The 21,357-nt window shown below is 59.5% G+C and overlaps 9 protein-coding genes across 9 annotated transcripts; 6 read left to right on the forward strand and 3 right to left on the reverse strand.

Annotated features, from left to right (window-relative positions):
* Positions 1-531: 531 nt before the first annotated feature.
* On the reverse strand, positions 532-2,138 carry SPRG_09803 (hypothetical protein). The gene is made up of 6 exons (XM_012349453.1): positions 1,840-2,138; positions 1,606-1,786; positions 1,487-1,555; positions 1,306-1,443; positions 1,043-1,264; positions 532-995 (listed from the first exon to the last, which is right to left on the reverse strand). Exons 1-6 carry the CDS (start codon positions 2,097-2,099, stop codon positions 570-572), a joined length of 1,296 nt encoding a protein of 431 aa, XP_012204843.1. The 5' UTR covers positions 2,100-2,138; the 3' UTR covers positions 532-569.
* A 303-nt stretch (positions 2,139-2,441) lies between these two features.
* Positions 2,442-5,815, forward strand: SPRG_09804 (hypothetical protein; the record flags this gene model as incomplete). The annotated part of the gene is made up of 3 exons (XM_012349454.1): positions 2,442-5,523; positions 5,569-5,646; positions 5,691-5,815. The coding sequence occupies 3 exons, from the start codon at positions 2,442-2,444 to the stop codon at positions 5,813-5,815; spliced, it is 3,285 nt and encodes a 1,094-aa protein (XP_012204844.1).
* A 245-nt stretch (positions 5,816-6,060) lies between these two features.
* SPRG_09805 (hypothetical protein) lies at positions 6,061-9,407 on the forward strand (the record flags this gene model as incomplete). Its single annotated transcript, XM_012349455.1, has 17 exons — positions 6,061-6,074; positions 6,133-6,201; positions 6,245-6,312; positions 6,363-6,442; positions 6,491-6,556; positions 6,599-6,744; positions 6,814-6,896; positions 6,965-7,124; positions 7,188-7,247; positions 7,301-7,747; positions 7,796-7,882; positions 7,937-8,138; positions 8,182-8,389; positions 8,440-8,513; positions 8,565-8,664; positions 8,717-9,016; positions 9,055-9,407. 17 exons carry the CDS (start codon positions 6,061-6,063, stop codon positions 9,405-9,407), a joined length of 2,517 nt encoding a protein of 838 aa, XP_012204845.1.
* Positions 9,408-10,168: 761 nt separating this feature from the next.
* On the forward strand, positions 10,169-11,472 carry SPRG_09806 (hypothetical protein). Its single transcript, XM_012349456.1, has 6 exons — positions 10,169-10,314; positions 10,362-10,552; positions 10,618-10,765; positions 10,812-10,892; positions 10,950-11,035; positions 11,083-11,472. Exons 1-6 carry the CDS (start codon positions 10,200-10,202, stop codon positions 11,401-11,403), a joined length of 942 nt encoding a protein of 313 aa, XP_012204846.1. The 5' UTR covers positions 10,169-10,199; the 3' UTR covers positions 11,404-11,472.
* Positions 11,473-11,798: 326 nt separating this feature from the next.
* SPRG_09807 (serine/threonine-protein phosphatase PP1) lies at positions 11,799-12,883 on the forward strand (the record flags this gene model as incomplete). Its single annotated transcript, XM_012349457.1, has 4 exons — positions 11,799-11,855; positions 11,884-12,074; positions 12,134-12,279; positions 12,327-12,883. 4 exons carry the CDS (start codon positions 11,799-11,801, stop codon positions 12,881-12,883), a joined length of 951 nt encoding a protein of 316 aa, XP_012204847.1.
* Positions 12,884-13,006: 123 nt separating this feature from the next.
* On the reverse strand, positions 13,007-13,787 carry SPRG_09808 (hypothetical protein). The gene is made up of 4 exons (XM_012349458.1): positions 13,675-13,787; positions 13,552-13,628; positions 13,361-13,496; positions 13,007-13,314 (listed from the first exon to the last, which is right to left on the reverse strand). The coding sequence occupies exons 1-4, from the start codon at positions 13,753-13,755 to the stop codon at positions 13,048-13,050; spliced, it is 561 nt and encodes a 186-aa protein (XP_012204848.1). The 5' UTR covers positions 13,756-13,787; the 3' UTR covers positions 13,007-13,047.
* A 1,042-nt stretch (positions 13,788-14,829) lies between these two features.
* Positions 14,830-16,772, reverse strand: SPRG_09809 (TKL protein kinase; the record flags this gene model as incomplete). The annotated part of the gene is made up of 1 exon (XM_012349459.1): positions 14,830-16,772. The coding sequence occupies exon 1, from the start codon at positions 16,735-16,737 to the stop codon at positions 14,830-14,832; it is 1,908 nt and encodes a 635-aa protein (XP_012204849.1). The 5' UTR covers positions 16,738-16,772.
* Positions 16,773-17,512: 740 nt separating this feature from the next.
* Positions 17,513-19,409, forward strand: SPRG_09810 (AGC protein kinase). The gene is made up of 6 exons (XM_012349460.1): positions 17,513-17,698; positions 17,741-17,932; positions 17,986-18,358; positions 18,406-18,589; positions 18,640-18,692; positions 18,740-19,409. The coding sequence occupies exons 1-6, from the start codon at positions 17,552-17,554 to the stop codon at positions 19,366-19,368; spliced, it is 1,578 nt and encodes a 525-aa protein (XP_012204850.1). The 5' UTR covers positions 17,513-17,551; the 3' UTR covers positions 19,369-19,409.
* A 272-nt stretch (positions 19,410-19,681) lies between these two features.
* On the forward strand, positions 19,682-21,213 carry SPRG_09811 (queuine tRNA-ribosyltransferase; the record flags this gene model as incomplete). The annotated part of the gene is made up of 4 exons (XM_012349461.1): positions 19,682-19,715; positions 19,750-20,067; positions 20,113-20,537; positions 20,589-21,213. 4 exons carry the CDS (start codon positions 19,682-19,684, stop codon positions 21,186-21,188), a joined length of 1,377 nt encoding a protein of 458 aa, XP_012204851.1. The 3' UTR covers positions 21,189-21,213.
* Positions 21,214-21,357: the final 144 nt, after the last annotated feature.

Below are 21,357 nucleotides of genomic sequence, written 5' to 3' on the forward strand. Positions count from 1 at the left end.
CTACTACTCGCAGTGCCAGCCCAAGACCGTCAACACGAAACTCTAGTCCCCCGCTACGGCCAGTGCGGCGGTATAGGCTGGACGGGCCTCACGACGTGCACCGAAAGGCAGCACGTGCGTGTTCAACAACCCCCACTACTCGCAGTGCCTTCCGTGATCGGCCGTCGCCTTCGCAAGCTCGCAGCTGTGTCCCACACGACCATCGACGCCGGACTTGCTACTTTGTATTGATCACAATCAAAATGACAATTTTTGCTTTCAGTCATGAACAGCTAAACCTTTGAACCTAGCCCTATCATGCAGTATACAAGTCAGCGTCTCGCTCGAGGTGGCTGCGCTCGCCTTGTCCTCTGGCATTGTGTCTTCTCCCTCGAATGCACTGAGAGGACGCGTCAATAGGCGTGCAACGGCTCTTCCTGCAGTCGACACCTGTACGTACATGGAACACGCATGCGTAGAGCTTACGTCTTGTCGCGCAGTGATCCACACCGTTGCAACGATGGAGGATGATTGCTACATTGATACACAAGATGGAGTCTGATTGATACATTGATACACACGAGTACTTGCTACAACGACGCGCCGGTGAGAAGCCCAAATTCGGCCGCGAACGGCACATGGTCGTCGAGCGTATTGCCTTTGGCCGACACCGAGGACGCGGCCGCCGACTGGGACTTCATGCGGATGCCGAGGTCGTCCATGATCTCCATGGCCGCCAGCCACACCTCCGACTTGATGAGCGCGTGCTTCTTCGCGTCGAGCTCGTCCGTAAACGTATAGAGGCGGACGCGGTAGAGCTGTTCCATAGTCACAAAGAAGAGCTGCTTGGTCTTCTCATCGCCGTTGTAGTCTTCGTGGGACGTCAGACCCATGTGGCGCGACTGCAACATGAGCTCGAGGTCCGTCATGAGGCGCTGGAGAAGGGCCACACTCGTGTGCGGATCCACGTCAATGTCCATCTGCAGCTGGCGTTTCGGGGCTTGGGAGTAGTTGACCTAGTTGAATCCGTAGGACAGTATTGTACATCGTATGAGAGGAGTACCATGGGCTTGTACAGAAAGTAGCTGTTCGGGATGTAGATCTTGGTGCTGTCGAGGCCAATGCTGTTCGGGATGTAGATCTTGGTGCTGTCGAGGCCAATGATCACCGTATAGCGCAGGGCGACGCGGCTCACATGGCCCTTCACCGAGCCAATTTGGATAAACTGATCGACTTTAAACGGTGCGTTGAGCACAAGGTAGAGGCCGCCGACTGCATTGTGCGTCTACGCGGCGTGATCAGATTTTACATCTGAAAATCGGCAACCCTACCGCGCCCACAAAAACCGAGCGCGATCGCGCCACCAATCATGCCCAGAAACGAGTACTTGAGCAGCGTCTGGTCTTGCCACATTTGAAGGTAAATGTACATGGCTGCAATCACCATCACAAGCAGTCGCAGGAGCTACACCAACCGCTTGAGACAACAAGACATGATGACGGCGTACCTTGATCGACTCGGAGATGACGACGTTCTTGGAGCTTTCACCTTTGCCGCCAAACTTGCGGACTGCAAACTAGAGGTCGTTTGGTAAGCTACCATCGACGACGTCTGCGGCATCGTCACCTTGTCGACAACGACAAACACGTAGTAGAGCCAAAGCAAGAAGAAGAGACCCCAGATGTAAATGTGGATGCGGCACAGAAACTGCGAGAGCTTGCTGACGGTGAGCGCACCCCAGATGAGCGTGCTGCACAGTAAATACGTCGTCGACCAGATGCAATGGGCCTCGTAGTCCTCAATGACCCTATACTCGTTCGTCGGGTGAGCATGGAGGACAGTATCGCGTGGTGGGCCTACTCGCGCAAGAAGGGAAACTTCTTGAGGATGAAGATGACGAGCCGCAGAAGCACGCGCGGCAAGAAGGACGCAAGGAAGACGAGCGCGCCGGCGAGGATGGCCAGCTCAATGTGGTTGTCCGTAAGGTCGATCCACCAGCCGCTCAGACACGTGAGCGACTTGCACGTCGAGGACGCACTGCAGTCAGCCGGTGGGCTCGACGTCAGCGTCACCGCCGCCTGCGCGCCGACGGCAAGGAGCGCGAGCAGCCGCTTGGTCATGTGTCTTGCTTGGCCCGTTGCCCGAGTTTGCCGAGTGAATTCCCTTATTCGAGTACGCTGGCTTTTGTGCGACTACATTGAGGTCCCGGGGGTCGACGTCGCGTCCAAAGGATGGCCGAGCGTGCTTTCACAGCCTCCATACATGAAAGCTACACTGATGAGTCGACACGGGGAGTTGTTGCCGTCGACCGAGCTCACGCGCTCCGCTCGCATACTGGCGAGTTGAATGTACTTGGATAAGGGAATGGGATCGAGCGATTGCCCAATCACAGCACGTGCCGAATGATCCGGATACGAAGGCCGAGGCGGTGTATCCGGCGACCAAGCTGACTTGTGATCGCCATGGAAGCATACCCGTCCGAGCTGCGCGAGGTCCCTTGCCCGCTCGTGGCCGCGCTCGGGCCCAAGGACATCCAGACGCGCATCCTCCCGGTGCTGCGCTCGGTCAACGATGAGTTCATTCCGCGCATCCACTTTACGAGCGCGAGCTACGAGCACCGGTTTGTGTTCCCGGCCAAGAAGGAGAAGGCGGAGATGGCCAAGGCGCCAGCCAAGACCGGTATCCTCAAAACGCGCTGGCTCAAGAAGCACCACGAGCTGCTGCCCTCGCTCGTGCTGCTCTTCTATGCGTTCGAGCCGCGCCTCGCGCAGCGCGACTGGGCGATCCAAGAAACGGTCATCCGCGACGAAGTCGAGGATCTTCGGCGCAACCTCGCGGGCCGCGACTGCAAGATCTTGCTCGTGCTCGTGCAGCTGCTCGACGATGGCCCGCCGTCGAACGGTGGCAACGCGGACGAGCGGCTCGCGAGCCTCCGGAAGCGCGCCGAGCTCGACTCGAAGAGCGTGTACCTATTGAAAGAGGCGAGTCGCACGTCGCCCATGATCATCAAGCTCGAGCGTGCGATCCGCGAGCATGCAATCGAGTACTACAAGACGCAGGCCAAGCGCGTCAAGAAGGCCAAGAAGCCGTCGCGCGCCATCGCCGTGCGCCATGGGTTCAAGGTCGGGCACTACTACGAGTTTCGCCGCCATACGGTCAAGATGCTGCAGCACTACGAAGGCGCGTACAAAGCGCTACTAGCGATGCCCATGACGAGCTCGGACGCCGAGCCCGACGCGCACACGCAGATCAAGGCGGTCGCCGAGTTTCTCCACTTCAAGCTCGTGTACCACCACATCTTTTCGTCGCACAACCTCAAGCTCGCGATCGACCAGCTCCATCGACACATGAAGGCCTTTAGCCGCGCGGTTGGGCCGCTCGACCGCGCGTACGAGCACTGGGCGTGGGTCTCGCGGCAGTACCACGTGTTTGGCCAGCTCCTCTTGGAGGCGCAGTCGCTCAAGCTCTCGTCAGCCGGCGTCGAGTCGGACATGTACAAGGAGCCGTACCTCTACTTCAGCGCGGCCGCCAAGTACGCGACGTGGCGCCGCAAGGCCGCGGCCAAGCTCGGCGCGAGCTTCGACGCGTCGGCGACCACCGATGGCGTCGTCGTGACGCCGTCGGCCTTTGTCGGCGGCGACCCGACGTTGCCGAGTGGCGGCCCGACCTTGGCCGAGTGGCGCACACGGCTGGAAACATGCGTGCCGCAAGCCCACCTTGGTATCCGCCTCTTGGAGCTCGCGACGCAGTACCTCGTGCACTACCAGAGCAACCACATGCCGCGGCACCGGCTCAAGAACCGGTTCTTATTGCGTCTTGGCATCGAGCGGCTTGCCGCCAACGACTATCCGCAAGCGCGCATCGATTTGAGTCGGGCCAAACTCGCGTACAGCCAAGAGCGATGGTGGGCGCAGGTGTCGCAGGTGCTCAAGCAACTCCTCCTCTGCGCGTTTTACCAGCGCGACACGCTCTCGTACCTCGACTGTACGCTGCAGCTGCTCTCGCCCAAAGTCGAAGAGTTTGTACCGCACGCGGAGCGACTCACGCTCCTCGACGGCTTTCTGCATGCGTGGATGACCCCGACCGACGACGAAGTGCTGCCCGAGCCGTCGTACGAACTTGCGCTCGACCGGGCGCGGCCCGTCATCTACTGCGGCGTCGAATTCTCCAGCACCGAGGCGTACGTCTGCGATCGGTTGACGCTGACATTGACGCTCGAGTCGTCGCTGCCGGCACCGCTGACCATGACCAAGATCGCGGTCGTCTTTAGCGACGACCGGTACGACCAGATGCTCCTCCATGGCGACGAGTGGGACTTGACGCTGCCGTCCAAAGCGCCGACGACGCTGTCGCTGACAATGACGCTCCTCCATGACGGCGCGTCGATGCTGCAATGCCACGAAGTGCGCTTTGTGCTGGAGAACCCGCGCGGCCAGAGCTTGATCTTGGTCGCGCGGACGTCGCGGCCGAATGTGCACATCCTCAAGCGTCGCAACAGCCTCGTCGCCTGGGACGGCGTCGTCCCTGGCATGGGCATGGGCGCCGGGTCGCCGAGCTTCCAGCGCTCGAAAGCTCCCGAATTGCTCTACGACGAGCCGGACGACGTTGGCGACGTCGGCAGCTTTGTCACGATTCTGCAGCCGAGAGCCCACGCGCGTCTCGATCTCGACGTCAATGCGCCGACGCATGTGCTTGTCAACGACCTCACGACGATTCCGCTCGTCCTCTCGTCGCTCGACGATGTCGTGGACGCCGCGACGTATCGAATCGTCTGTGAGCCGTCCTCGGCGACGCTCCTGGACGCGCATTTGCTCTACGACGTCGGTACGAAGGCACCTCTCGCCCTCGACGACGTTGGCCAGCCGACGGACGTCTTTGCCCTCGCGTCGATGGCGCCGCAGACGACGCAGAGGCTGGACATTGGCCTCAAGTGCTCCACGCCGTGTGCACTCACGGTGCATGTCATGGTCCAGTACACGACGGCGGTCGGCGTGACCGTATCGCTTGACGCAAGCTTTGAGTTTGGCTGCAAGGAGCCACTGGCACTGAGTGCGCTCTTGCATGCACCGTTTCCGACAGCGCGGCTGGCGCCGTATGTAGCGACCGTCGGGCGCCACGTGCACTTGTACGCGACTCTCTCGAGCGTCGCGCTGATGCCGCTGGAGATTCTCTCGATTGACGCGTCGATGACCGATGACGTGGCCGTCGAGAGTCTTGTCGGTGCCGTCTCGGATGGCTTTGCACTGAGTGACGGCGACCAGCACAGCCTCGTGGTACGGCTCGTGCCCCGCGCGATGCTGGCGCAAACGAGCGTGGGGTGCGTCATCGTACACTGGCGCCGGCCCCACGGTGACGTGGTCGCGTCGACGCTGCCATTGCCGCCAATGACGTTTGTTGTGTCGCCCGTCAGCGTCGACGTCGATGTCCCTGCGTTTGGCCGCGAAGGGCACTTGGCACCGCTGCGCTTGCATACAACCAACCACACGCATGGCGTGCTCAAGGTCCAAGTCAAGCTCTCGAACGACTCGGATTTCCTCGTTTCAGGTACGAAAAAGTTGCATCGGTAGGGAGGATGAACACTATGGCTAGGCGTCACCGAGTGCACGGAGGAGGTCTTGCCGGGCGAGGTGCTCACATCCACGTTTGGCTTGATTCCGATGCAGTCGGGTATGGATGCGCGCCCACGGTCTTATTGCTGAGAATCCTGCTAGGGCATCTCAAGTTGCCCAAGATGGAAGTGCTGCACGTCGACGCCAACGAGTGGATCGTGTCGGTGGACGAGCGCACCGAGCTCTACGTGGTGCCAGCCAACTACACTGCTGAGATTGCAGCCTAGTACGCCAAGTATCTCGCCGTAATTATAAACGCGCTCGTCTGTGTTCTTGTGGACGCCGTGTTGCAGACTGCAAGGTACCATTAGTAGATGAGTGCACAAGCCATGCTTCCTGATCTGGGAAAGGTCCGAGAGTGTGCCACGTCACGTCGCTAAACGCACGCAACGATCCGGTTGTGGAGTTGTGGAATGAGCAATAGATAACGCTTGCTTTCTATCATATCTGGGTTTGCCGTTTGGCGAGCGAGATGATGCGGCCAACGTACGACGCTGGCATGCTCCTCGCCGCGAGCCTCATGGCGTGCACCGCCATCGTGTAGGAGCTCGCCATCAGTAGGTGGACCAGCGGTGCTCTGGCGCGGGTGGCTGCGCAAGCTCGGGCGCTTCAGGTACGCAGCACACCGTGGCACCTTGGCTCGAGGCAGGCGGTAGCAAACGCTGGCAGCGCCGGTACTTTGTGTTTGTAAAAGGCACGGACGCCAAGGAGCTGCGCTACTACGGTACCTCTATCGCTATGCAATCTACGCACTCATTGCATGATTCCTCATAGACTCGACCACGGCGACGCACCCGGAAGGTGTCATGTCCCTCGCCGACGCGACGGGCGTTTGCTACTTGGACACGGTGCAGGTTTGTCGTCGTCGCTTGATGCAGATTGTCTCCAATTGCACTCGGCAGGCACGGTCGCCGTCGCCTGGCGAAGCTGCGTCGTCCGACCATAAGTTTGCCATCTTGACGGCCGAGGTAGGACGTAACGACGATGCTGCACGCCTACGTCTGCGCTAGAACGTCTGGCTCTTGGGCTTCAACGATGCCGAGTCGGCGCAAGAGGACGGTTTGGCACTTCTCGGCGCGCTCTCGGCCTTCTATCCGCTTGTCGACGTGCTGCACGCTGGGTATCTCTCCAAGCGGCGTGAGCGTACGGTCCAGAGGTACTTTGCTACTATCCAATATCGATATATGGATAGAGGTGGATACTTTATGTTGCCTATCCATGCTAGTCCCAAGAGTATCATCGCCTACTGGAAGCGGCACTTTTTCGTCTACTTGGCGTCCGGGGACCTGCTCTACTTTAACGACGACAGTCTCTCGACGCTCCAAGGCACATTGATACATTGATACATTGTGCACAGAATGGACATGGGGTTCTAGGACGCGTCGACGTCAAGCATGCGCCGACCGTGCGCGTCACGGGCGAGCAGCAGTCGCTTCTTCGCGCCAAGAAAGAAACCGGCTTTTTCAAACTCTCCAAGATGCGCGCGTTGGAACACGGCAGCTGCCTCATTTGGATTGCCACGCCGCCGTCCAAAATGTACACGTTTGTCTATACCACTCCGTTCGAACAGTCCGTTCGAACACTTTTAACATGGGGTAGGTTTGTGCTGCAGATCTACGACGAGAAAGATCGAGTCGCGGGCGTGTCGGCGAGCGCCAAGTACGCTCTTTGTATTACCGACCGAATTCTATCAATGTATCAATACATGCTAGGAAATGGCTCTCGCTGCTCTTGCAAGGCCACGCCGAGACCAAGTACGTGCAGCTCGAGCAGTGCTTTACCTCCAACAATTACGATCAAACCACCGAGGTGGTCTCGGCGCTGCGCGTCGGCATCCCGGACGAGCTCCGCGGCGCGCTCTGGAAAGGCTTCTCTGGCGCGTATAACGCCCACGCCTCCGCCGCCGCTCGGTCACCGATCAACGCGTACACGAGTACTATTACGAACCCGGCGATCGAAGCGATGGTCCTCGACCGGCTCCAGGCGCTGTCCGTCCATGGCGCCAAGCACCCGACGCGCTCAGGCAGCGACACGGACGACGACATACCCACAAGCGATCGCGGCGCCAAAAAGGCGTCTGCATATCCCAGTGACGCGATCGTGTCCGAGTGGGAGCTCGCAAGTCGCCGCCGCCTCCTTGTCGCTCTCGCTCGCTACAAGTTTTCCTGTCCTCGCGAAATGAGGTCGATCTCACGACGTGTGTGTAGACCGTACTGCCATCCGTGTCCGTGGCGCGTCACGTGTCTCCTCTTGGCCTATCTCGACGAGGAGAGTGCGTTCTGGGTCGTCAATCGGTTCAACTATCAATGTATCAACGTATCAACGTAGCCATATTCGCCACCTCGTAGCTTGCTCGACCACATCTTGCCGGGGTACTTTCACGGGTATCGCCCAGCGCTTCTCGTTGACGTGGCCGTCTTTCGAGCGCTTCTGCACGACCAAGCGCCGTCCCTCTGCCATCATTTGGACACGCTGGGCTTTCCGCTCGACGCGCTCGTCCAGCGCTGGTTCATCTCGGTGTTTACCGCCACGCAGCTACCGCTCTCAACGGTACGACTTGAGAAAGGGTGCCTCGACCAAAGCATGCTCGTAGGTGCTTCGCATTTGGGACCTCGTCTTCGCCCAAGGACTGCGCATTCTGTTTGGGATTGGCATCGGCCTGCTGCTCAAGGCGGACGAGCACCTCTTTGGCGCGGCGACCGTGCCGGACGTGTGGTTGGCGCTGCATGCGTCCGAGCGCAGCACGGTGGACGCCGACGGCCTCTTTGCCCACGTGTTCAAAGACGATCTGCACATGCCATGTATATATATTGTGGAAGATATTGTCCATCGTGCCATGGCACGTGGTTAGGGCTCACGGACGATCTGCTGGAGCGACTACGGCAGCACGAGCGCACGACGCTTTTAACATCGATTGCGAGTCGGGTGCGAGGCGCGTGCCGCAGTGACGTGGTGCTGTATATAGCTCGCTCGTAGATTGCCAGCTGCCATGCCAAGCTAAGTGTGCTAAGCCGGGCCCAAGAAACGTACCAGTCGCTTCTCCAAGCCGTCGAGATCTACGACGAGCTCGGCAACCGTACGCAATTCCGACGACAACGATAATCGGTGGCTGTACGTCATGGTGGTAGAGGAGGTCATGGGCACGCTTCGTCGCCAGCTCGGCGACGCGGACGCAACCGCGATGGAGCTTGTGGTTGCTTTCAAAGAGCACCAAGCGCGGTGGGTCGCCTTGTCCAGCCAGGTGGCCGCGTGTCCGCTGGGACTCCACGGGCATGCGTCAGACGTCCAGAGCTGGCTCACGCAAGTCAAAGAAGGCAAGATCTCGGGGGCGGGGACTGACGCCGCCGCGAACCAAGCGTTCGCGTGTCTCTTCCCGTCCGACGCGCCGCTGCCCGACCCGTTTGAGCTCTCGATCGACACGATGGCGGGTACGGCGTCGCGGCCAACGTCGACTGACCTTGTCTAGAGCGCTTCTTGTTCGGGCTCGTCATGGTCGCCAAGAGCGCATGCGCGGCGCGACTGTACTTTTTGGCCGCGCGCCAAGTCGCGTGGTGGCATCGTGGGCAGTGGCTCTCGACCGCAAGCGTCGAGAAGAAGGCGTTCGTGGCCGACGTCGGCGGTGGCCTCGAGCCAAAGGACTATGGCGTCGCCGAAGGGCAGTTCCTCGAACGCGCCGAGCGTCTCCAAATGTGTCTGCAGCATTTTGCGACCGCCGACGGCGGGCCACTCCAAGCGACGGCCGATCTCATGGCGGTCGATCTCAAGGAGAGCTTTTTACGGGTCGAGAGCGCGATCCGAGGCCCGTCCTGGCTGCCATAGCCTGCGATGTCGTAGCATGCATCCTCCCACGGTGGTTGTCTATAACGTTTCTTGTGTTTTGTTTCGTCTTGCTTGCGTCAACGTTCCAATACGTCGGCAACTTTAGGTGTCAACAAAGCGTTTCGTTGGCGCCTCGTACGAGCAGAGACTCGAAGCATTGCGTAGCTCCCCTTTGGATCGCATGCAAATGCAGTGGATCACGTACTTGTCGTGGCGCGAGGTGCTTGCGCGATTAAGGCGGCGTGTCGCATACGCTGAATGTGACGCGCTTCGAGCGCTCTTTTGCACGGACTGGCTACCAGAAGCGCGATACAAGCGCGTCGATCCGTCATGTTCACTTGGGTTCGATCGCAAGCGACGCGGCAGCGATCATAATAAAGTCGTCGCACGGGTCATCGTCCACCACTCGCACGCAATATACCCAGGTAGCGACGTCGGGATAGTCTTGAGAAGGCTGTACTACTTCAGTAGGACCTCCAGTCGTATCTGCGTCGTTCGATATCTCTTGGCTGCTACTATTGTACAGTCTACGACGGACGCAAACCTACCGATGTATGAGGAGGACTGGTGACCAACCCGCGTGGATGCTGCATCTTCTGGCAGTCGAGCGGTTGTCGTCTGTCCACAGCGTGTGATCCAATCTGACGCAGCCGTTTTTTTCATGTCATATTGTCCCGTATCCGGCCTGATGATGGCCATCGCATCCGGAACCGGATATTTCTCCGCCAATCAGATCGTTGCCGCCAGCCACATCGACCATCTCGACACTTCCCAAGACGCCGCTGCATCGAGATGCTCTCGCTGGAGAAGAACCGCCACGACATGATCGCAGGCGCAATCGCGGGCTCGGTCACGGCCAGCATGTGCTGCCCGCTGGACGTGGCCAAGACGCGTATCCAGGCCCAAGGTAATAGTACATCGTCTTTATCAACCGGTGGCTCATCTTCGCGGCAGGCGGCGTCTTGGCGTTTAGCAAGTACAATGGCATCTTCCGCAGCGTGCATACGATCTACGTCGAAGAAGGTGTGCGCGGCATGTACCGCGGCTACTCGGCGGCGATGCTGAGCTTCCCCGTGTATTTTTCGCTCTACTTTCCGACCTACGAGTGGGTCAAAGCGCAGTTCAACACGACGGCACTGAGCAACGTACGCGGCTTCGATCCTCGCTATGCGCGTATTCGCGTTGTTTCTCACGCGTTTCGTTGAAATAGAGCCCACTGGTCGTGCAAGCCGCGTCGGCGACGATCGCCGGCACGGCCATTGACACGGTCACGTACCCGCTTTGGTTTCTTCGCACGCGCATGCAGACGCAGCACATGCATCAGCTCGCGGCCTCGCACGGGCGGGACTCGTACTCGAGTACGTTCGACATGACCGTCGCATCGCTCATGATGGGAGCCACTAGCGCTGCGCTCCACGATCGGTTCGATCTACCGCACCGAAGGTCTCGGCGCGTTTTACAAGGGCCTCTCGGCGTCCGCGGTTGGTACGTCGACAGCAACGATAGTACAAGTTGCGACTCGAGAGCCAACGTGCCACCTAGGTATCCTCAGCTACGGCATCCAGTTTCCAGTCTACGAATCCATGAAGGCGCGCATCGCTGCAGCCGAAGGTGTCGAGAACGACAAGGTACTATTACCCTCATGGCCTCGACGACATGACGCGAGCCTCTCTAGCCGTCGGCCTCGGGGGTCGTCCTCTCGGCGATCGTGTCCAAGACGATCGCGTCCTGCTTCGCGTACCCTGGCGACGTGGTCCGCGTGCGCATGCAAGATACGGTCGGGCGGCACAGCGAGTACAAGCACTTTCTCGACGCGATGGCCAAGATCGCACGCAAAGAAGGTGTCGGCGCGCTCTACGCAGGCTTCCAAGTCAACACGCTGCGGATTCTGCCGCAGTGCGCGATCACGTTCTTCTGCTACGAGTACATCAAGAGCGGGCTCGCGGCAGCCGATGCGCTCCCGCACTGCCTGCCGCACGAGAACGCGTTGGCCTAAGCTCGACGCCTTGGCCTAAGCTTTACGCGCCGCCGACGCTTGGCCGCCACGGCGCCACGTCATCGCTGCCATATTAATAGAGCGGCAGGAGGCGGCGGCGGCGGCGCGTAATAAAATAAAATAAAATAAACGGGCGCCGACTAAAAGAACCCTTGCGTTGGTTTTTAAATCCAGTGCTTTGCCGTCCATCGGATACAAAACCCAAGTCGATCGTGGGTTGAAGAACCGCCTTTTTTTAATTCAGCATTGCCTGTGTCGTCTGTATTTAAATAGAGAACGTTTAAAGCTAGATACAAAGAACAAGAGAACGGTGTGCAATAGTATAAACGCAGGGGTCGGTCACTGGCTCTGTCATGTGCCACCACTCACATTTTTCGTTTGCCGCAACACGAAGCATGGCGTCGGCCCTCGAACCCATCGACGTCGATGGCATCATCGACAAGCTCCTGAGCGTTACGTGGCGCCCGCCCCGGCAAGCAGGTCAACCTCCTCGAGAGCGAGATCCGCGCGCTCTGCCTCCACTCGCGCGAGATCTTCCTCTCGCAGCCGATCCTGGTCGAGCTCGAGGCGCCGATCAAGATTTGCGGCGACATCCATGGCCAGTACTACGATCTGCTTCGACTATTCGAGTATGGCGGCTTCCCGCCGGACGCCAACTACCTCTTCCTCGGGTACATCGTGGGCGAAACTCATTTTTGGCCGGCGAAACGACGGCTAACGCCATTTCTAGGGACTACGTGGACCGCGGCAAGCAGAGCCTCGAGACCATCTGCCTCCTCCTCGCGTACAAGATCAAGTACCCGGAGAACTTTTTCATCTTGCGCGGCAACCACGAGTGCGCGTCAATCAACCGCATCTACGGCTTCTACGACGAGTGTAGGCGATCTGGTAGAGAAGCGACAAGGGTCTCACACGCACGCTAGGCAAACGCCGCTACAACATCAAGCTCTGGAAGACGTTTACGGACTGCTTCAACTGCCTCCCGGTCGCGGCGATCGTCGACGAAAAGATCTTTTGCATGCACGGCGGCCTCTCGCCCGAGCTCAGCCAAATGGAACAGATCAAGCGCTTTGTGCGCCCGACCGACGTGCCCGACACGGGTCTCCTCTGCGATCTGCTCTGGTCGGACCCCGAGAAGGACATTCTCGGCTGGGGCGAGAACGACCGCGGTGTTTCGTTCACGTTTGGCCCCGATATTGTTAGTCAGTTTTTGAAGCGCCACGACCTCGACCTCATCTGCCGCGCCCACCAAGTCGTCGAAGACGGCTACGAGTTCTTCGCCAAGCGCCAGCTCGTGACGCTTTTCTCGGCGCCCAACTATTGCGGCGAGTTTGACAACGCCGGCGCCATGATGTCGGTCGACGAGTCGCTCATGTGCTCGTTCCAGATCCTCAAGCCCGCCGAGAAGAAGCAGCGCTTTGCGTACCAGGGCATGGGCGGTGCCGGCGCGCAGCGGCCCGCAACGCCTCCGCGAAAGTAACGACGTCGGACGAGACCAACAGTCGATGCTAGCTCTGCTTTTATGCCACTTATATATGCTGACTTGGATGACGCAGCGTGTGTCATGCGGCAGACAGGAAGGAGCCTAGGGTCTAGAAACCCTGGACGAGCGAAGGGATAGACACTGCAATATTATTTGGATTTTCATTGCTGGAGCAGTTCGGTCTTCCATGCGTGGAGGAGCTGGCGGAGGCTCGGTTCCCAACGCTTGATGGCGTCGACGCCGTTCTTGCCGAGCGCTGCGCCGCCGCTCGATGTGACGTGGATCTCGTAGTCCTCGCCGTTCGTGTCTTCAAAATCGTGGAGCTTGACGTGGCCGCTGGCTGTCGCGCCATCGGCGTCCGTGCACTCCCATGCAAACTTGACGTCGAGCTCGTACCCACAGCGCTTCTTGCCACGGCTATAGACAATCTAGCAATATGCGATAGGAGCATGCAACCTGGCGCGGTGCATCTACCTTGGTCTCGCCAGTGCACGTCGCAATGTCGGTCGCGACGACGCGGAGGCGATGGAGAGCATCGTCAAACGCAAACCCGTCGAGGATGTGGCGCTTCAAGGCCTCGCGCGCCCACTCGGACTTGTCGACTTCTTCCCTACGCAACGCGCCATTGAGTCCACGACGTTGCGTCTGCGATGGATGCGGCGAACCACGTGCCACCGGCGTTCCACGCCGACCCGACGGCGTTGTCGACCACCGGCGTCGAGATGACCTTGGGCGTAAAGTCCTAGCACCGCAGCCATGAGCCATCGCGCCATGCGGCTTCAACGTACCTCGCCCGTACGCGCCACGGACTTGAACCAGCCATGGTACCCGTCATGGAGCTTGCCTGGGCTTGCTTCGTCGTCGCTCATCTTGCCAAATGAGCGGCCACGTGCGTCAAAGCGGAAATTTCTCGAATCAAGCGTTTTATCCGGCAATTATCCGGAAGGTACGTGCATTCGTGGGTTTGAAGTCGCGGATTTCACGTCAAGGACGTCGTTGTTGACGTGGCACGCTGCGCTGCGTTGGGCATCCCAGGTTGCGCTCCTTCACGTCGACTGCAACGACGGGGACGTCGAGCACATGGTCGAGTGCAATGTACTTGGTCACCTCGTGACGGTGAGGACGTTGGGCGATAGCAACGTCGTCGTGACGCTCTCTACAGGACCGAGTCGACCGTCGTTCTGTCAGCGCCCGCACACCCATGCCGTCGACACGGAACAGTGAAGCGTATCGACGACGCATGGAGGTTGTGGTCATGCGCCTACTTCAAACGCCTTCCGCTTCACACGCTTCCCGTCCCTCGAGATACAAGCCTCTTGGACTTGGCGGTGTACTATGCAGTAGCAGAGCCAACTTCTCGCCAAGAACTGGATCGCCCACGAGTTGAACCAAGGTGAACTACCCTTTCGAGCGACCACTCTACGTACACGGCGGTGACCAACGGCAAGCGCCTACGTTCCGATTGCTACAATCTGCAACGAGCTCCGTGCTACCTTCAACGACTTCTTGTCGAAAGGGATCGAACCCCTGCAGACCAAAATGCATCGATCAAAGGGCGCTTGGAGCAACACACTGATTCCAATAAGCCTGGTGAGCTTGCCAACGGACAAGAGTTCCTTCTGAATCCTGCTTCTAACAACGGCAGCACCAACCGGTCTGTTGATTCGCGTACTTAAAATCGCGCCATACACACCTACCCCTACGACGATCCCGACCTGGAGCTCGACTGCGTTGCCAAGCAGGATGACATTGCGACACTGCCTCGGCTACAATCCTCGACGGTGCATGCGATCGAGCTCGTGCGGCTCGCTTGGAGGAGCTTGAAGACGACGCCATGGCCGCACCTTCTCGCGCAAAGGCAGTTGACACTGCATGCACGTGGATCAGCTCGTTTGAAGCGACACATGTTGTACTATTAAATAATCACAAAATCCTAGATGCAGCTAGGCCAAGGCGTAGAAGCTCGACTTGCCGCCGCCAGACCGCCCCGTGTTGGTCTCTTCGAGCAGCGGAATGTGCTTGAGGTGCGAATTCGTGCTCGTGGCCGAGAGGAGGCTCACGTCGCTGGCCGTGCGCTTAAAGTACAAGGTGCCCGGCGGCTCAATGTCGACCTCGCAGCGCGTATTCTTGAGGATGTAGTCGCAGTCCATCTGCTGCAGGTTGCCGACGAAGGGCAAGTTCTTGTGCAGTGCGTCCTTGATGTCTTCTTTCGCGACGCGGTGCAGCGATCGAATGAGCTGCGCGATCGTCGGGCGCTGCGTCGGGTCGACTTGCCAGCACATGGAGACGAGCACCTTCCAGCGCGGCGGGCACGAGTTGGCGACGATCGTCGGGCGCTTGCCTTGGACGATGGCGGCTTCAATCTGGTGGTTCCACCGGATCTCGTCGTACGGCAGCTTCCGGCCGTCAATGAGCTCCCAGAGGATGACGCCAAGCGAATAAATATCAATCTTCTCCGTGTACTGCTTGTGGCCCTTGATGACCTCGGGGGCCATCCAGCGGGTGGTGCCGACGAGGCCGGTCATCTCTGGCGACACGTGGTGGTTCTGGCTCCGGACGATCTCGGCAAGGCGAAGCGTGCCAAAGTCGGCGATCTTGGCATGCCACGTCTCGTCGACGAGGATGTTGGGGCTCTTGAGGTCCCGATGGATCATCTGCGAGTTGTGCAGGTACTGCAGTCCGTACGCAAGGCCCAGCGCGAGTCGAATCTTCATCGGCCAAATGATGCTCCGCCCGTTGAGCGCATACGCATTCGAGAGCACGTCGCGGAGCGAGCCGCGCGCGCAGTACTCGGAGATGATGCAAATCGAGCCTTGGTGGAACCCGGCCTCCATGAAGAGCACAATGTTAGGGTGCGTGAGTCGCTTCATCACGATGGCTTCTTGCTGGATCTCGACGTTGCACTCGTGCAAAAACGCCGGGTCGAGCGCTTCGTCGTTGTTGTCGAGGAGCAGCATCTTCATCTTGACGGCGACGACTGCGCCGCGCCACTTGCCGCGGTACACGACCGCGAGGCCTTGGCCAATCTTCTCGCCAATCTCAAGCCCGTGGAGCTCTTGGGTCGGCGAGAGCGGCGGCGCCGCCTCGTCAATCTTGGACGTCGGCGGCCGGTAGCAGTTGACTTTGGAAAGAAACACGATGCAGTTGCCGGTCGGCCACAGCGCAAACAAGATCGACGAGATGTTGGCAAAGGCGTCGTCGGGCGTCTGCGTTAACGCGCCGGTCGCGAAGAACCACACGTCGTTGGTGAGGTTGGGTGTCACGAACGCGAGGAAGATGAGCATGTAGCCAAGGAGCTTGCCCATGACGACGCTCTGTCCGAGCTGGCCGGACCGAATCTTGTGCGCCCGGAACGAGCAGAGCGTATAGAGAACGGTCACGAGCGCGATGAGGGCGAGCGTGTCCCAGACGACGCGCGCGATCAGTGGCACCTGCTGCGAATTCGACTCGAGCGCGTAGATCTCGAGCGCGGCGTAGAGCAGCGTGAGCGACCAGATCGCCGTGTGCGTGAAGATCATCGAGAAGTCGCCGCGCTGGTTCTGCCGAAACAAAATGTACAAGGCGAGGGCAATCGACCAGAGAAAGGACGAGATCTCGAGGCTCCAGTGCGGCGCCTTGAGGAAGACGTCAATGGGCCACGACGGCGGCGCGCGACGCAAGGCGAGGACGTTGGCTATCGCGCCCGTGAGCGAAAAGCCCACGTCGCTCAGCGCGCGGTAAAAGATGAGCTTTGTCGAGAGGGCCGTCGTGTGGCGGATGCGCAGCAGCATGTACGAGGCCGCGACCGTCGACACGACCTGGCAGACCAGCGCTGCGATCGTGAACATGCGTCTCGTGTCGTCGGCGGCCATCGGTCGGTCCTGCCTTTCTACTGCTGGCTCGCGCGTATCGACTTTCAGAGGTTTCCCAAGCGCCAGAAGCGTTTCCGAAAACCAGCTGGCGTCGCCAGGCTTCTGCGCCGGCGCGTCACCAAGCAACACACACTCGTACGTCACGCCCCAAGACGAGCATGGCCCCCTGCACGCCATTTCTTGACTGCTATATATTCATGCGAGCAATGGCAGTATTACCGGGAATACACTCAACCGGGCAGTCGACCTTGGCGGTCTTGCTTGCCCAAAACCTCTCAAACTGCATACTTCAAGACGGCCAGCATGACTCACTCGCGGCCGCTCGTCGCCGTCCTCAGCGCGTACATCGAACTGTAGCTGCATGGACGAGAAGAGACAAGGCGTCCATCGAGTTGCTGCATTGCAGTCGCCGCATCCATCGACTCGGACAATGCCTAGTCGAGATATCGACTAAGATGATCGCGGGATTGAGAGCGACTGCTGGAGAGAGCGATCGAACGAGTAGAAGGGACGGACGAACGTCATGTCTTAAGCACCACACGCGTGCGTAACTGCGACCTGCTGGGCGCCGAGAAGCGACTCCTCGTTTTAGTCGATGGCACCGACTAAGCGTGGGTGCGAGCTTGACGCAGCGCCGCCTCTACGTCGACTACGATCCGAGCCATAAAGACACAGCGCGCCATGATTTGCAACGTTGAAGGTCGACATTTTTATTCGATCCGGATACGCTGTACGTATCCGGAAGGCAGGCTGCCGGCTATTTCGAGCCGCCACAACGAATATAGGAGCGAGGGGCCAAGACGACGGGAGGAGCATGGTCCGGTTCAACGCGATCGTGGGCCATGAGATCGTGAGCTCGGGTGGCTCCAAGCACACGGTGTACATCCTCGAAGTCCAGATCGACAACATGAGCTACGTCGTCAAGCACCGATACCATGAGTTCAAGGAGCTCCACGACACGGTACAGCGCAGCTATGGAAGATGGTACTTAGCCGAAACGTAGCTCGTCAAGGAAGGCTACAAGTGCACGGCCGTGCCGCCCAAGAAGTTCATTGGCAGCCTCAACCCCGAGTTTGTGCACAAGCGCCAGCTCGAGCTCAGCGTGTGGCTCCAGCAGCTCTGTGCGTGGGACCCGACGTCGCCGTACCCGAACCCGCACAACAGCGAAGCGCTCAAGGTCTTCCTCCTCGAGCACGTACGACCGCTTGCTTGCTTGTCGATATGGTTCACTGCAATGCATGTGTATAGAAGGAGCCGCGGACGACGCCGCCCTCGGACACGAGCGCCAACTGTGTGCCCAAGCCGCAGGCCGCGCCCAAGGTCGAGTACGTCTCGAAGGCCTCGTCCGAGCTCGACGACAGCGCCGAGTTTGACAAGGAGGCCAACATGGAGGACGAGATCACACTCTACAACACGCCCAAGACGCGCCTCGATGACTTTGAGCTGCTCAAGGTCATTGGAAAAGGGTCGTACGGCAAGGTGACGCTCGTGCGGAAGAAGGACTCGAAGAAGCTGTACGCGATGAAGACGTTGAGCAAGCCCAACGTCAAGCGACGCAACCAGGTCGAGCACACGCGCACGGAGCGCCGCGTCCTCGGGCTCACCAAGCACCCGTACATTGGTGCGTCTCCTCTTGCCCAAGCATGGTTTCTTACCCTAACTTCGTAGTGCACTTGCATTACGCGTTCCAGACCACGCAAAAGCTCTACTTTGTCATCGACTACTGCCCCGGCGGCGAGCTCTTCTTCCATCTCTCGCGCATGGAGCGTTTCTCCGAGAGCATGGCCTGCTTTTACGCCGCTGAGATTGTCCTCGCCCTTGACCATCTGCACCAGCTCGGAGTCGTCTACCGGTACCATCGATCTTGTCCATCTCGGTACGCTCACGCACGCGTCGTATTAGGGATCTCAAGCCCGAAAACATCCTCTTCGACGCGACGGGCCACGTCCTCCTAGGTACAGTACGCTAGCTGGCGCGTGGAACCTCATCTCGACGATGATAGCCGACTTTGGCTTGGCGAAGGAAGGTATCACGGACGGTGCAGAAGGCACCAACTCGATGTGCGGGACGCCCGAGTATCTCCCGCCCGAGATCCTCGACCGCGTCGGTCACGGCACGTCGGTCGACTGGTGGGCCCTCGGTATGGTGCTCTACGAGATGCTCACGGGCCTCCCGCCGTGGTACACGCGCAACCGCCAAAAGCTCTTTGACCGTGTCCGGAACGCGCCTTTGACGTTCCCCGACTATGTCTCGGCGCCGGCGCAGTCGCTGATTGCGGGCCTCTTGAACCGCAACCCGACCGAGCGCCTCGGCAACAAGAGTGCCAAGGACATCCAGGTGCACCCGTTCTTCGCGACCATCAACTGGGATGCGCTCTACGCGCGGGAGCTGCCGCCGCCCTTCAACCCGTGCGCCAACATCAACCTCGAAGAGACCAAGAATTTCGAGGCCGAGTTTACGAAAATGCAGCTCAACTCGGTGCCGGACGCGACCGTCATGGGCGGCTCGTACAACCGGTCGTCGGACGTGCGCGGCTCGATCACGTTCCAAGGCTTCACGTACAACACGCCGAGCGACATGAACAACATGGGCATCGAGTCGACGCGCGGCTCGACGCTGACTCAATTTTAAAAAACACGTTTCGAATCCAACAGTCGTCCTCGTGCATGTCCTACGCACTAGTAGTATTGTTGTCTGGGGACCGCCAAGTCGGTTGGAGATAGTACAATTGAAAGACTGATGCTTGCGGACCTTCCAATCGTGCACAAGTTGTCGTCTTGTGCACCGGTCGTCGAAAGGGCGATCGCGTATCTGTGCCGACGACATGCTGCCTGTCTAAAGGCACCTGCGAGTGCCACGTCATGGAGTCCACCTGACGTGGGGTCCTCCGTGGCGACCTGGCTGCTGCAGGGTGAGCCGAGCCTAACGTCCTGGAGACCGACCGATGGCCGAGATGACGCCGGCGGCACTCGAGCCGAGTGCCGGATACGGTCGCCTGTCGCATCCGCATAGGCAATGTGGCGACCATTGGCGGCGAACCGCGCCGCGAGCCGTCGCTCCGTGGTGCATCTGTCGACGGCCGCGACGACGAGCACCGATGTGGTGGCACCCGTCCAGAAAGTCAAGAAGGTCCGGTTCAAGAAGGACCACGACTATGGCCCGCCACCCGAGGCGTCGACGTTCCCAGCGTACGCCGCGCGCGATTTTTTCGGTTTGAAGTGCTGCACGAGTCGACCAAGTCGCGGGCGCGCGTCGGGCGCATCCACACGCCGCACGGTGTCATCGACACGCCAGGATTTGTGCCCGTTGGCACCAACGCCGCGCTCAAAGGTTGTCATATTCTCCACTTGCCCTGTGCCAACATGCAAGGTGTAGGCGTCACGCAGCGCGAGGCTGACGCGGCGGGTGTCCAGCTCATGTTTGCGAATTCATACCACCTGCTCTTGCAGCCAGGCCCGGACGTCATTGCCGGCGCCGGTGGCTTGCACAAGTACATGAACCGGACGCGACCGCTCATCACCGACAGCGGCGGCTTCCAAGTGTTTTCGCTCGCGTATGGCTCGGTGCACGAAGAGCTCACAATGAAGGGTGCGGGCCGCAGCCACGGCGGCAAGTACCGCGACGGTCCGTCGACGGTCGCCAAGATCAGCGAAGACGGCGTCGACTTCAAGTCGTACCGGGACGGGCGCAAGGTGACGCTCACGCCCGAGTCGAGCGTCCAGATTCAGAAGGCGTACGGCGCCGACATTATCATTCCATTTGACGAGTTGCCGCCGTACCACATTACGCCCGAGGCGCTTGTAGCAACTCCTTTCTTATTTGAAACGGTGGATGACGTGGCATCGTACTAGGCGCTCTCGGTCAAGCGCACGCACCGCTGGGAGGCCCGGAGTCTGCGCGAGCATCTCAAGAACGTGCAGAAGCAAGCCATGTATGGTGTCATCCACGGCGGCGTCGACTACGACCTCCGAAAGCAGAGCGTCGAGTACATTGCGTCGTTGCCGTTTGACGGCCACGCCATCGGCGGTAGCATTGGCAAGAACCGCGACGAGATGTTGGAATTGCTGACGTACGTGACGCCGCAGCTGCCACGAGAAAAGCCCATTCACTTGCTCGGAATTGCGGACGAGCCGTCGCTCCACGGCTGCGTCCCGCTTGGTATCGACACGTTCGACTCGTGCTACCCGACGCGCGCGGGCCGCCACGGCACGGTGTTTTCCAAAACCCTCGGGCGCATCCAAGTCACGAAAGGCAAGTTTGCGTCGCACCATGGCCCGATCGACGAGAGCTGCAGCTGTCCCGCGTGCAAGGAGCACAGCGTGTCGTACATCCACCACCTCTTCAAGGCGCATGAGCCTACAGGCATGATGCTCGCAACGCTCCACAACCTCTACTACATGACGTCGCTCATGGAGAGCTTCCGTGCCGACATTCTCGCCAATAAGATCTAATCGAAACCTAACGAGAGGCGCGATAGACATTAAAAGAATGCTTCGGACATGTGTCTCGCATCAGCCAACGTCGTACCAGGTATCCAAGGACGCGTAGCCAGTGGGAAGTATTTAAATGCTCGATGGCAGGTGGATAGATCGTCTTGGATAATACTAGATAGCGCGCGCG

The sequence above is a fragment of the Saprolegnia parasitica genome, assembly GCF_000151545.1.
Source record: "Saprolegnia parasitica CBS 223.65 unplaced genomic scaffold supercont2.54, whole genome shotgun sequence".
NCBI classification, from domain to species: Eukaryota; Oomycota; class Saprolegniomycetes; order Saprolegniales; family Saprolegniaceae; genus Saprolegnia; species Saprolegnia parasitica.

Bases quoted from the DNA above. Each gene is read 5' to 3' on its own strand.
- SPRG_09806 (XM_012349456.1), top strand. From the start codon at position 10,200: ATGCTCTCGCTGGAGAAGAACCGCCACGACATGATCGCAGGCGCAATC. The intron at 10,315-10,361 runs GTAATAGTACAT...TCTTCGCGGCAG, and splicing joins GACGCGTATCCAGGCCCAAG to GCGGCGTCTTGGCGTTTAGC. The intron at 10,766-10,811 runs GTACGTTCGACA...GGGAGCCACTAG, and splicing joins CGGGCGGGACTCGTACTCGA to CGCTGCGCTCCACGATCGGT.
- SPRG_09803 (XM_012349453.1), bottom strand. From the start codon at position 2,099: ATGACCAAGCGGCTGCTCGCGCTCCTTGCCGTCGGCGCGCAGGCGGCG. The intron at 1,556-1,605 runs GTGACGATGCCG...AACGACCTCTAG, and splicing joins TGTTTGTCGTTGTCGACAAG to TTTGCAGTCCGCAAGTTTGG. The intron at 996-1,042 runs GTACTCCTCTCA...GGATTCAACTAG, and splicing joins ACTTTCTGTACAAGCCCATG to GTCAACTACTCCCAAGCCCC.
- SPRG_09808 (XM_012349458.1), bottom strand. From the start codon at position 13,755: ATGAGCGACGACGAAGCAAGCCCAGGCAAGCTCCATGACGGGTACCAT. The intron at 13,497-13,551 runs GTTCGCCGCATC...CGCGTTGCGTAG, and splicing joins TGGAACGCCGGTGGCACGTG to GGAAGAAGTCGACAAGTCCG. The intron at 13,315-13,360 runs GTAGATGCACCG...GCATATTGCTAG, and splicing joins CGTGCACTGGCGAGACCAAG to ATTGTCTATAGCCGTGGCAA.
- SPRG_09810 (XM_012349460.1), top strand. From the start codon at position 17,552: ATGGTCCGGTTCAACGCGATCGTGGGCCATGAGATCGTGAGCTCGGGT. The intron at 18,590-18,639 runs GTACCATCGATC...GCGTCGTATTAG, and splicing joins CAGCTCGGAGTCGTCTACCG to GGATCTCAAGCCCGAAAACA. The intron at 18,693-18,739 runs GTACAGTACGCT...CGACGATGATAG, and splicing joins GACGGGCCACGTCCTCCTAG to CCGACTTTGGCTTGGCGAAG.